Source organism: Trichosurus vulpecula, chromosome 6 (genome assembly GCF_011100635.1).
Source record: "Trichosurus vulpecula isolate mTriVul1 chromosome 6, mTriVul1.pri, whole genome shotgun sequence".
NCBI lineage: Eukaryota > Metazoa > Chordata > Mammalia > Diprotodontia > Phalangeridae > Trichosurus > Trichosurus vulpecula.
The window spans coordinates 263,185,467-263,200,362 of record NC_050578.1 but is presented as its reverse complement, the minus strand read 5'-3'; the positions used below and the strand labels follow the sequence as shown (position 1 = coordinate 263,200,362).

The window sequence follows — 14,896 nt, the reverse complement described above, 5'->3', positions numbered from 1 at the left end:
CTTGAAGAGTTTGGCCTTCCTTTCCTTGATTAGATTGGGAGTCCTTGGTGACTTCCTTGCCTCTGGGGAGGGCCTAGTTCACATGAGTTTGAGTGGCGTGTTTGGGACATCAGAGGCTTTTAGACCACGTAGGTTTAAGTCACCTCTTTGTGATGATTTTAGGTCACATGGGTGAGTGGCATGTGTGACTCACCCTTCACCCTGAAAAAGATATAAAACCGGGGGTTGTCTTTCTCTTTTTTGGAGCTCTGACCCACAAGCAGCGGTGGCACATGTGACTGAACTTTGGTGTTGGCAACTATGAATTGAGTTTGGTCTGTCTGTTGATGTTTGTAATTTGTTTGCATTTGCTCTAAAGTTCAGGGTGCTGACTTTTTCCCCTGACCTAAGTGAATGGTATTTGTATGCTGAATTAAAGTAAGCTTGTTAGCCCCTTGATGTTGCTTTCATTAGTAAAGCAGATCAAAAGAATCTGGGCTTTCTCAGCATTCTGTGAGCTGGTTGTTGTTGATTTTACACTCCCCACAGCAGCTGCTAGCTGGATTGTTGAAACAATGGTGGACTTTATATAAACCTTCATTACTTCCTCCCTATAATGTCTCTAATATATTAATATAGATAACAGAATAGGGATAAATAAAATGAAGCAACCATTATATGTAATATGTGTATTAGATAATAGGAAAAAATCATATAACAATATTTATCTGTCACTCCGTATTTTGCAAAGTATATTGTGACAAATATTATCTCTATTGAACTTGGCATCATCCTCAAATAGTCAATATATCATTTCTATTTCACCAATAGACAAACACAGAAAATTGTATATATTGATCCAAATCATACAGATAATTGTGGGAAAAAAGTAGGAAGGATACAGATCTAGTCCAATATTCTTTCTAAGAGAAAATACTAAATTTCCTCCTTTCTAGGTAGGTAGATAGATTTGGAGGTAGAGCAATGTGATTAAAGACAGAGAGAAATTAGGAGTGAGGTAAAGGGAATTATCAATAGTGATGCCAAAATAAGGTCATCGAAACATTTTTCTTCTTGATCTCATCCTCTCTCCTTCTGTCTGTTTCTGTCTCTCTCTTTGTCTGTCTCTGTCTGTCTCTCTCCCTCCCTCTCTGTCTCTATTTATGTCTCTCTCTCTCTGTCTCTCTCCTCCTTCCCTCCTTCCCCCTCTCCTCCCCTCTCTGCCACCCCCCTCTCTGATTCTGTCCCTGTTTCTATCTCTGCCTCTGTCTTTTTCTCATGTTTAAATTAAGAATCAGAGAGAAAAAACAGAAAATCAGTATAGAGGGTGGCATAGATTAGATTTTCTAAAAATTTTACTGTCTAGAGTGGAAGCATTTTTTGGAAGCATTTCTTTTTGCCAGGTATAGTCTTTTGTTAAATGGAAAATTAAACAGTGTTATTTCATTTCGTTCATTTATTTATCTTTCCCTTGCATTCATTTTTCACTTCTCTTGGTGACTCTTCCATTTTATAAGAACCAAGTAGACTGCTGTTACTTCCTGACTCTCTAATGTCATTCTAGAGTTCCAGAGTCAATTTTCTTTGGTTAATGATCTCGCTTTTTTAAAGGGTAGTAACAAAAAATAAAGTAATGCAATCCATATAATTTTCCATTTTCTCAGTATGAAACTTTTCAATATTTGCCATTATATAGAGGAGTTAACAACAGATTCACATCAAAGTTACTAGTGAAGAAGTGTTTATTGTTTTACCACTCCCAAAGGGAATTAAAAGGAAAAAAAATAATTAAGTGAAAGAATAAAACTTTAATGATGGAGACTCATGAATTGGTCAGTGGGAGAATTATTTTGTAGTAGGAGGTGTGCTGCCTGACCCTAAAATCATCTATGAAATCCAACCTTCCTCATTTATTAAATATTATAAAAAACATTGAATGTCCACCAGGTGTAGGGCACAAAAGAAGGCAGAACATAAGATATATGAGGACCAAGTCTTCAAAGAACATGCAAATTTTATGATTTTATTTACTATTTTTTCTTATTTCTATGTCAATTTTATTATTATTACTTCATTGGAATGATAGGCATATGCTGGTTAAAATGAAATCAGAACAACCAGTTCTTAAAATAAAAATGTCAGTGTATTCATAACCACATAACAGAATGACCGAAATTATTAATAAGAGAAATGCAAATCAAAATTAAACTGAGGCTTCATCTTACACATTACAAACTGGAAAACTACAAATTGACATGTTACAAAAAATCTCAACAATCAATGTTGAAGGTATTGTGGAAGGATAGGCACAGTAATACATTTTTCGTGAAAATGTGAAACTGTACAACAACCTTCAAAACCATTCAAGAATTTTGTAAACAAAGCAACAAAAGTATCCATATGCTTTGAAATAGAAGCTCCATTATAGAGCTTGTACTTCAAGGACACAATTGATAATAAAGAAGTCCACATATCCTCAAAAACATTCAAAGGAGCACTTTTTGACAATTAAAAATTGAAAATAATACAGATGTCCATTGATTGAGGAATGGCTGAACAAATTGTGGTACATGAATGCAATGAATTTCTACTCTGCTATAAGAAATGATGTATAAATACAGAAAAGCACGGAAAGATCTGTAAGAACTGAAAGACAATGAAGTAAGCTGAACCAAGAAAATACTGTGCACAGTGACTACAACAATATAAATCAAGCAGAACTGAAATGAAGAGATATAAAAAGACATCACCAACATATGGTGGTAGGAAGTCCAAATCTGGTACACATTGCAAGTTTTTGGACATTTCCAGTGTATCAATCAGTTTTGCTGATATTTTCCTCTTTAAAAATATTATTGGTCAAATAGGATAACCATCTTGGAGGGTTGTTGGATACTTAATTACAGGGAGGTAAGAAACAGAAAATGTTAGTAAGACCTTATTTTTAAAAAGAAAAAAATCTAAGATTATGAGTTAATATGTGGTACATGTCATATGTAGATTAAAAACATGCTGGTTTGGTCAGAGAAGCCTTCATAGAAGATGGAGAAATTTAAATAGGATCTTGAAAGAATGACAGAAAGCTATTAAGAAGAAAGAATGGGGAAAGTAACATTAAGTTTTTTTTTTTAAATTCAGTATGGGTAATGTTATAACCTTACTCAACAATAAAATATTATTTCACCTTAATCTTGTCTTCGAAAGTTTATAACTTTGCTTTATAACTTGTATTTGTACACTGGCAAACATACACATATATCTGAGATTCATTTTTGTTTTAAACTGATAGATATGTATGGTCAAAAAAATCTATAGATTTTGCTTTTATATATATATATATATATATATATATATATGTATATATATATATATATATATATATATATATATATATATATTTGCTTTAGAGGAGGGAATTTAAAACATGGAATGTTGGGTATACAAAGGACATTACTGATTTTCTTACACAAATGTCAGATTTCACAGAACATGAAACTTTCATAGATATTTGAAAGGATTTACTATTTTGAAGTTAACATTTCTATACTAAATAGAAAGAATGTTAGCAACAAACCACACAGATGAAGGAGAGTTTATTGTTCTGAGATTTTCTGACCTTTTTAAGCTCCAAGAGGATCTGTTTGGGATTTTCTTAGTCCCGTGCATGATTATTCTGTTGGGAAATGTTTTCATCACTGTCCTCATTAAATAAAATCTAGCTCCTCATAGTATCATGTGTTTTCCCCCAATGGGAACTTTTCATTCTTGGATATCTAAGTGTCAATCACTCTTCTCATACTTGTGAGAGATGTTTGGAGCTTAAAGGGAATAATTTTCTTGTAACTATTTTTATGCAGCTTTTGTTGCCTCTGTATTGTGGAAGTCACTAAAAGCTTCTTCTCACCTCTGATGGTTTATTACAAATATGTGGCTATTTAAGCCTTTACACTGTATTTTCATCATGAACTGAAATATGTATGGCCACCTGGTAATTGGTTCTTAGATTTTTGGGTTCTCATTCATGCCTAATGGGGGAAGAAAGAGCATCTCTTTCTCATATAATCACATTAAGCAAATAACTCAAAAAATATTCTTAATGGAACACAAGAGTGGTGGAATTCAGGGTGTGGGGGAGACACCAATATAGATAACTAGTGTCAACCTCCACAGAGTTTATTCTAAGAGACAAATGAAATTAGGTTGTGTTCATGTTTTAATTTCTCTCAACATGGTGACATACATGCATTGCATGGGAGTTAGTTCCAGAACTGGGCCAGTTCAGAAGCAGCTGAATTTGGGAGCTGGAGTGCCCAGTTTATATAGCTTTTCAACAGGGGCTGATATCACCTGCCATCATTCTACTCCCAGATATAAGAAATATTTGTTCTATCAGACCACCCCAGGCATACCAGACTATTCCTAACCTTGGGTTATTTAGGCAGAAGAATGTGTTTCCTCTCAAGCTTGAACAGAACACAATGGAGCTTTCATACCTTTGATTAAACCAATTCAGGCTTGGGTTGGGGTTTGACCAGGATAAGACTCAATGCAATCTCATTATCAGTAATGTTTTTCTGAAGAACTTTAGAGAAGGGCAGTGGGAGGGTTGGGGAGGAACTCTGAGTCTCCAAGATACTGACCACTAAGAAAAATTATTTTTCACACTAAGTACATACAAAGGGTAGACGTGAAGAAGTCTCAAAAAAAAATCACTAGAATACTTAAGTACTTAAGTGTTAATACTCAGATTTGACCATTTAAATGAGTCCTTTCATAACCTTTAATACCTGTTTCCCCAAGAGGGGATCACATAGTAACAGGTGATGTTTTCACATGTAATATTTGATTTGCATCACTATCCAGTTCTTAGCATCCCTGCACTTGATTTCTAATAAAAGTTTTCTTTGCTTTTTGGTAATCAAAACAATTGCAGCACACTTTGTGATATCATATATCATCAAAGTCCATTTCACATTGTACTTGTATTTTTTTGTCTATGACTTTTGCCCCTTCCTGTTGGCCTAGGGCAAGGGTGGGGAACCTAAAGCCTTGAGGCCACATGTGACCCTCTAGATCCTCAAGAGCAGCCCTGAATTCAAAAGTTGTGTTTAATAAAAAAAAATTCATGTAATTATATATACAAACTTAATTTTGATATCTGGATTTCGAATATAAAAACGTTTGACATATGTCACTTAACATCTGACATAATCTTCCATCTGCTTCCATACCAAGTTTATTTTTGTATTTTGATTTAAAATATGTATAAAATGAAAATGGTTGCTCACACAAATACATGATGGAACATGGTAGGAAAATATTACAAGCTATCTTTGTTAAAAAAGGAAATAACTAAACAAAAGATTATTCAATCAACAAATGAGCGAGTGAATGAACAAAACTTTTAGTCAAATGTTTACTAAATGTTCTTTTTAGAGTCATGTATATAGTCCAAAATTGATATAAAGATGTTCCGTATGAATACATTCTCTATTCCAATGTAATTTGGAACTACTTTTTTTAATCTTATAATCTTAGAAAATTTCTAGAGGCTTGAGAGATTATCAGTCAACACACACAAATATATACACATAGATACATATACACACATATATCTACACATCCATACACACATGTATACATAGATATTATTATTGTTAAAACATACTTATTCTTATTTTTGGCTCTTATCAATTACTTTTTACTCTATGTTATCCTTCTTTCTTGTTTAGACACCTGGAACTTCTACCCAAAAAATTTTTTGCATGTCATGGTCATTTATACTCTGGATAATATCTCACATTGCCAAAACCTTTATCTGTTGTATAAGTTTTTTATAATGCTCTCATGATACAGGAAGTGTGAGCATCATTAACCTCACATTATTCAAGCATCCAGAATCTTAGATGTACAATAGGACTTTCCAGTACTCACAGAGGTAGTGTTCAGTAGACATGCATGTGGGAACCAGAGTCTCCTGATTCTATTCCCAGAGGTTTAACATCACCAGTGAATCCCTGGGCTCTAAATGACTAGTACATAATGTAATGATCTTTGACTCTTGATCTTATTCTTGGAAACTGATGAACTGTTTTTTCATTGAAAATAAAAAGTGACATGGAGGAAAGCTGTTTTTACAGACCAGAACTGAAGAGGAAACATTTGTACCTAACAAGTCCTAGGGGATTTGAAAAGAATCAGCATTGTAGACAGAAGCTGACATTATTACCAGGATTAGATTATGGTGCAGTGGTTAATATTATAAATACATATATCTATTCACTTTGATTTGTTGTTTCACTAATTTTGACAAAAGAAATGTGATTAATTTGTTTTCCTCCAGTTGTGAAAGGTAAGCATGTAATATATCACTATTCCAATATTAACTTCTCTGACACGAAGAATGTTTCTTTGAGATCCAAGTGATCTCTTTGATCTTTTTCATTTCTGAAATCTGTGATTCTCTCAAGGGTTCAAAATTCAGAAAAGAGAAGATAAACATTCATATAGCACCATGGCTTCAAACTCCTTCATATGAAAAAAAAAAACCTGCCTTGAGTGGCTCTTGTAGATTTCTAATTTGAATCACTATCATGTACATTACCAGATCTACAAAGCTCTATGAAAAGTAGAATATTGTTTATGCATGCCTGCAATTATTGTATTTATATAACTATTGATTAAAGTATATAGTTAATAACTGAGAATTTTTAAAAATCTTTCTCATCTTGTTGAGTCTAAAGGACAATGTTTAAATGTAAAATTAATGAAGCAAAAATAAATCACTATTTACTATGGAAACTTAGACACACTTTTTTTCTTTGAGTTTATAGCTTCCTAGTATAGGAGATGGCATTCCTAACTATTTTCCATTTTGATTTTAATAATTCTTCTAATATAATTAAATTCTAAGAGATCAACTGCCTAAGTCTCACATGTAAAAGTGTGCCCTAACAGCCTATTCCTAAATGTTTTTTCCTAGCTCTACATTGATTCTCAAAAATCTCAAAGCAATAAAATCAAAGCATTTTTATTGATTCATTTCCATAGCCTTTTGATTATGAATCTCTTACCAGCTTGCAATATCTCCATTTGTCTATCTGTCTATCTATCTATCTATCTATCTATCTATCTATCTATCTATCTATCTATCCATCTTAGATTTAAAGGGGACCATAGAACAAAGAATATTAAAACTAGATGGTAATTCAAGATTATCAGCTCCAATGTCCTAAATTTTTTTATGAATGTAGAAACAGGCTCAGATTAAAGAAGTTGGAAAAGCTGAGACATAAAAATTAAATATATAATGGATAAAAATAAGTCTAAAACTTTACAATTAATACTTTTAGAAATCTATTGATGCACTCTTTATTTGAGCTGAGAAAATCAGGACAAGGGACTTTCCCCACCCCCCCATATTTCACTAATGAAGAAGCTGTGGCACAGAGAAATTATGAAATAAATCTAGGTTTCACATATTGTTACAGAGATAGCATTAGAACTCAGGACTACAGTATTCTGTCCACAGTTCAGAAGACATTGTATATAGAGAGGTGATTGGGTACAAATGACTGAAAACAGGGACAAAGGACCTCTGTAAAATCAGTCATTAATGCAAAATCATGCTGAAGTGATCCTATATTTTAACCTTGATGGACTTTGTTTTTGAGCAGCCAGCTTTTGTAAAATACTCAGGGGAGGAGATCCTGCTGGAATCCACATGTGCTTTAATTATATCTCCTTAGCAACTAATTCCATCTCCTCATAATGGCTACATGGAGTACCTGATAGCAGCTATCAAGCATGATCACTAACCTGTTGCCTCATTTGAATTGTGAACAAATCACAATACTTAGAAGGAGGGGAGAGGACAAGGCCCCATCTCTCTTTGGAAAAACCTATTAGGATTGTCTTTTCTTACAAAAACATCAACAAAAGCTTTTTCCACTTCGAATACTGTGATGATTTCAATGATCAGCCCACCAATGTGTTTCTACCGTGGCATTTTAAAAATAACTTCTTTGAATAATTTTCCCTGAGTTTTGCTCTTTAATCAGGATGAAGGCCTAAACATAGAATTTTCCATTTAACAGACTTAAAAAAACATAAGAGGGGAAAGATGGTTTGGAGATATTAGGTTGAAGACGAGGAAACAAATAATTTTTGATGAAAATGAAAAATTTACATAGGATTTTCTTCCCTCAAAGCACTCTTGGTGCTTTATCATGCATTCAGAGGATTAGGAGACCCTCTCGCCACTCAACTTCTTGGGTCGTTTCACTAACAATATATCAATGGATTCCCGCACACAGAAATATTCCAGCTGTTACCCTCACCTTCCAAATTTCTGCTTATAAGAATCTACTTACTTAGTGTCCCATTATCCCAGTGAGATTTGGCAGCCCAATTTGGGCTTTCCCAAATGAGAACCACTCTCATTTAAATATTCTATGGGGTAAAAAGAAGGAAAATTAATCCAAATGGAATTATTAATAGTGTCTTTTCAGTTATGGTGAAATAAAGTGATATTTTTAAATAGGCAAACAGGCTAAATAATTTTTTAGGGTCACAAAGCTAGAAAATATCTGAATCTAGATTTGAATTAAGGTTTTCCTGAGTCCACAGTTAGCATGGTGTTATTTGGCTGTTTCTATACAATATTAATGTTAAACGTGAATTTTTATGTTAATGGGCATATTACCATAAATTGTTTATATTTATATCTATATATATACATCTACCTATATATAGATGTAAATATAGATATGCACATATGTGTATATGTATATGTGTATGTGTGTATACATATAGTATATACACATATATACACATACATATCTACACATGTGTACATGAATATATGTTAATATTTGTATGTATGTGTGTACATATATACACACAAACGCACATGCTCACACACATATAATTGCTGGGTGAAAGATGGCTGAGACTTATGCTACTGGGTTCCAGGGAACTGAACTGTACTACATTGAAAGGATAGCAATGGCATATCCAAGATGACACAATGAATACAAAAACTGTAGGAGAGATGAGCCACATTTGTCCTTATATTATATTTGAGCGACAGGCTGCCTTAGGAGTTAATAGGTTCTCCTTCACTTAAGGATTCTAAATGAACTGTATTTTCTAGAATAGACATTTGCTAAAGCACAGATTGAGATTGTGTGAATCTATAACCATTCTTATTTTCAGAACATTCTCTATCTCAGTCTTTCTTTGGCTTCTTCAATGCTGCATGATTTTCTCTTAATCTAAGTCTATAGGATTTGACAAAATAAGTTAACTCCATAGTAAATATAACAATAATAATCTCTAATTCATACTTTGCCACAATCTTCTGTTCCTCAATTTCATTTATGTTTTGCTTCTCATGATCTATCTCTAAAACTCTCCAACAGGAATCATGGTGATCCCTGACAGGAATCAGAGTAGTGATGTCATGTTCATCCTCTTAGGATTCTCTGAATACCCAGAGCTCCAGGTGCCCCTCTTTCTACTGTTCTTCACCATCTATGCAGTCACTGTGGTGGGGAATGTGGGCATGATTGTGATCATCAGGATCAATACCAAACTGCACACCCCCATGTACTTTTTCCTCAAGCACTTGTCCTTCGTGGATTTCTGTTACTCCACTATAGCCACACCAAAACTATTAGAAAACCTAGTTGTAGAAGACAGAAGTATCTCTATCAAAGGCTGCATCACACAGTTTTCCATTGGCATCACCTGTGTGATAACAGAGATGATCATGTTGGCAGCGATGGGCTATGACCGCTTTGTTGCTATAGGTTATCCTTTGCTATATACAGTTTTCATGTCCCCAAAACGCTGTGCCCTGCTAGTGACTGTGGCTTATTCATGGGGCATAACTTCTTCTGTTGTACTCACCTACTCACTTCTTGTATTGTCGTTTTGTGAAACCAAAATTATTAATAACTTTGTATGTGAATATTCTGTCTTCCTGTCTGCTTCCTGCTCTGATACACACTTCAGTGAGATAATGGTTTTTATCTTTGCAAATCTCATTGCATTTTGCACCTTCATCAGTATCCTTATATCCTATCTTTTTATTTTTGTCACCATCTTCAAAATGCATTCAGCCAGTGGGAGATATAAAGCTTTCTCCACTTGTGCCTCTCACTTAACAGCTGTTACCATCTTCTATGGGACCATCGTTTTCCTCTATTCTATTCCCAATTCCAAAAACTCATGGCTTGTAGTCAAAGTAGGATCTGTTTTTTATATTGTAGTGATTCCTATGCTAAATCCCTTAATATACAGTCTAAGGAACAATGATGTGAAGGAAACCTTCAGGAAAATAATGGATCACAAAATTATTTCTCATTAAGTTCATTTATATGCATTCTATGACTACTGGCTAAACTCCTATGATGGAATGGTGATTTATACCTAATTCTCTGAGTCCTATTTAGTTAGTTCCTTCTCTGATGGTCATGCCTTCAGTTTTTACAACCATCTAAAAGGTAGTCAGATAATTCTTAAACAAAAGAAACTAGAATATTGGAAATGAGAAAAATCACTGCCATAAAATTGTTGCTATGTACTCCATGATATAGCATCAATGTCAGAACCTTTTATTAAAGCTCCTTGACACTTTATTGTAAAAATAAACCTATTGATTCTACAAGAGTGAATGTATGTTTTCTTTTTTCTTTTTTAATCTTCACATTTCCATTACTTCATAGAAAAGAATGGAACAATAATTTAAGGTGTGAGCTAATGGGATGAGCAGGTGGCTTTTGGAGGCCTGACAGAAACAAACACCTTGATGAGTGACCATATTCACTGCTGGAAGAGAATAACAGTCACCCACACCTGGAGTAACTCAATGGGATAATGGAATTTTTATAAAGCCAATTTTTGTCCTACAAAGTGCTTAATACAGTTCTTGTAATGTAGTGAAGGCTTAATAAGTTTTGGTTTATTGATTCATTTTTAGTTTGAAGACAAAGATTCCTGGCTCTCCCCTCTTTCAACATGAATAAATCTGTCATAGAATTTGGTTCCAATTTATTTTTTTATTTTTAATTAATGGAATAAAACAAGCATTTCCATAACATAGTATAACAAAAACACAATTGCACATGAAACTAGAAATCTATTATATGCAACTTGTTATTCCTTTTAAACATATATTCAATTACCACATAAATTTCTTTTTTTCCTTCTTTTCCCTCTGAACCCCTGTCCTAGAGATAGCTACCAATAGACATGAATATGTATACAGACATATACACACATATATACACACACATATAATGTATGTGTATATGAAGAATCATTCTATACATACTTCTAGTTATTTCTTCCTCTGATTATAGATAGTACCTTCTTTCATATGTTGTTTGCAATTAATTTTGTCATTTATAATAATCAACATTACTTAATCACTAAATGTTTTTATATTGTAAATATTGTTATATTGTTATTACTGAATACAATGTTTTCTTGGTTCTGCTCATTTTAATTTTCATTATTTTATGCAATCCTCTCCATGGTAGAACTGCAAATTCATCAACCTGAGTTTCTCCTCCAGAGTCACCAAAATCCAGTGGCAAGAAAAAATGTCAGGATAACTAGTGATAACTACCTTAGTGCATCTGAAGGGCTAACAAGTCAATCAACTAAAATTATGATTTGCCTACTAAGTAGTAGGTTCTTGGTTACATATTGGTTGTACTAAAACTCATAAAAAAGGCATTCCATGTCTTCACAAATGTTACCTTTGCTTTTGGAATCAACATTGGAGATATTTTGGAGTCAACAAGTAAGCACATGTATAATGTAACTTCTAGATTTGTGAGAGGTGATTTTGTGGAGGGAAGGTGTCATTTGAGCTGACCTTATAAGGAAACTAGAACTCTTAAGATGTGAAGTAGAAAAGAGAGTGCATCGTTGAACTCTAGATTGCAGGACAACTTATGCCCAGGCTCTGAGATAAGCAATGAAGGGATATATGTGGGAAATAGCAACAAGGCCAATTTTCTAGGCCACAAAGTTCATAATGGGGAATAATGCACAGTAAGTCCAAAAAGTAGGATTAAGGTGTACTACGAAGGTTGTCAGATTTCAAATACTGCTGTTTCTTTTTCATCCTGAAGATAATAAAGAATCACTAGAATTCTGGAGTAAAATATCCCGTGGTAGGATTATGCTTGAGAAAAATACTATGGCAATTATGGAGGAGTTATTGGCTCCACAAAGGAAGACAAAAAGCAATGGGCAGAAATTACAAATAAGAAAATTTAGAATTAATGTATATTTGAGTTTCATCTTAATTAGAGCTATCCATGACAAATGGGTTTTCCTGAAACCTCATTGGTTCACCTTCTTGAAGGTCTTCAACCAAAAGGCTAGGTGACCAATTATCTATCTCTTCTAGACAGAGATTTTTTTTAAGGCTAGGACTATAGTATGTAGCCACTGAAATCATCAGGATCAACCACAAACTCCACACCCCATGCACTTTTTCCCTCAGTCACTTGTCTTTTGTGGATTTCTGTTACTCCATTGGAGTTACACCCAAGCTCTTAGAAAACCTAGTAGTTGAAGTCAGAAAGATTTCTTTTGGAAGCTGCATCACACAGTACTTCTTTTTTTACTGCTACCAACATGCTGACCGAAGCTTTCTTTTGGCAGAAATGGCCTATGACTATTCTTTCTGACAATTTTTGATCCCCCTTTGTGCATGGTTATTGTGTCCCAGAAACAATGTATGCTGCTAGTGACTGGGGCATACGTATGGGGAATAACTTCTTCCCTCGTATTTACCTAGTCTCTCATTAGGTTGTCTTTTTGTGGGACTAACATCATTAATAATTTTCTCTGTCATCCCCTCTGCCTCCTGTTCAAACAGTCACTTAAGTGAAATGACACTTTTCATCCTTTCTAATTTTAATGTCCTGAGCACCCTCATAACCATCCTTATATCCCGTATTTAATTTTTGTCATCATCATAAAGATGCAGTCTGCCAGTGGGAGAAGAAAGCCTTCGCCACATGACTATCTCTCTCTCTCCCTCTCTCTCTACCTATCTTTAACTAAATTCTTTCATGCTCCCTCATCACTAGTGCCCTCTGAGATTACCTTTCATTTATAATACATACTTCACTCTGTGTGTGTGTGTGTGTGTGTGTACATACGAGGCAGCAAGGTGGCACAGCGGATAGAGTGATGGCCCTGGAGTCAGGAAGACTCATCTTTCTGAGTTCAAATATGACTGAAAACAGTTACTAGCTGTGTGACCCTAAGCAAGTCGTTTAACTCTACATCAGTTTCCTCATTCACAAAATGACTGGAGAAAAAAATAGCAAAACACTCCAGCACCTTTGCCAAGAGGATGCCAAATGTGGTAGGAAAGTATTGTACATTACTGAAATCACTCAACAACGACAAAAATCACACACACACACACACACACACACACACACATATATATATATATACACACACACACACATACACACATACATATATATGTGTATATATACACTTATATCCATATATACACACATATGTTGTTTGTATGCATATCTTTATGAGTCTGTGAATATACATATATGTATATGTGTGTGTATTCACACTTACATACTTGATATGTACATAATTATTTTCATTCTGTCTTCCAGGTAAATGTAAGTTCCTTCAGAGAACTGACTGCATTTTTGCCTTTATTTGCATCCTCAGTACTGAACATGGGTTCAGCACATTGTAAGAACTTAAATAGTTGTAGATGGACAACAATTTAAATTCTGAATGACAAAGATGGAAATGTATAAAAATTTGGAGGTGAAAGAACAATGGAAGCATAAGTGTCAACATGCAGGATTTTGGAAAACTCTCCTCTCCTCTCCCCTTCCCTCATCTCCTCTCCCCTCCGCTCATCTCTTATCCTCTCTTCTCCAGAATGAGTCCCTCTTATTTGCTGTTTTCATCATCTATTCCTTAACAATTTCTCACAAAACTTTGTTTGAATTGCATTTTACATGAATATTCACTTCACACATAAATTATTATTATTAATATTATTTTGTCTAGATCTCTAACTTCTTTGCTATAAATGGCTTTCATGGAGCAATCAATTCTTTTGAAGTATATTGGTGTCTGAGTTTTCTAGGACACCAAGAGGTTCAGTGCTTAATCCAGGGTCACGAGATAGTATGTGTTAGAGACAGGATACTCTTTCTGACTTCAAGGCTGACCTTTTATCCACTAAGAAGCATTGCCTTTCATTGAGGGAATGTTCAATTCCTTTAAATAGCCTTTAATTTTTATTTATTTCAGCCTACCTTTGTCTCATTACCAATGTCCTTCTCACTGTACTATTCTATTTTTCAGGATTTACTTTTAAAGTTCTATTTTTTTTCTGCTTTAGCCAGGATCAACTGTGATAGAAATCAAGAGTTCTGAAGTCATCTTAATTCTCTTGGGATTCTCTGACTACCCAGAATTTCGGTTTTTTTTTCTTTCTGGTTTTCTTGGTCATCTATATGATCACTGTGATGGGAAATCTTAGAACGATTGCAATAATTATTGTGAACCCCAAATTACACAATCCAATATATATATATATATATATATATATATATATATATATATATATATATATATATATATATATATATATATATTTTCCTTAAGCAATTGTCGTTTGTGGATTTCTGATATTCCACTGCTGTTACACCAAAGCTGTTGGAAAACTTAGTTTTAGGAGACAGGACAATGTCTGTCACTACTTGCATCACACAATTCTTCTTTACTGCTAAATGTGCTTTGTTTGACTGACACATTTATATTGGCAGTGAAAGAATATGACCACTTTGTGTGGCCATCTGTAATTCCCTTCTATACATCGTTATCATGTTCAAGAAAC

General features: G+C 34.1%; 1 protein-coding gene across 1 annotated transcript; it reads left to right on the top strand.

Moving 5' to 3' along the window:
- The first annotated feature begins 9,406 nt into the window (after window positions 1-9,406).
- On the top strand, window positions 9,407-10,351 carry LOC118854275 (olfactory receptor 5D13-like). The gene has a single exon (XM_036764631.1). The coding sequence runs from the start codon at window positions 9,407-9,409 to the stop codon at window positions 10,349-10,351; it is 945 nt and encodes a 314-aa protein (XP_036620526.1).
- Window positions 10,352-14,896: the final 4,545 nt, after the last annotated feature.

Coding starts and splice junctions, on each gene's coding strand:
- LOC118854275 (XM_036764631.1), top strand. CDS start 9,407: ATGGTGATCCCTGACAGGAATCAGAGTAGTGATGTCATGTTCATCCTC.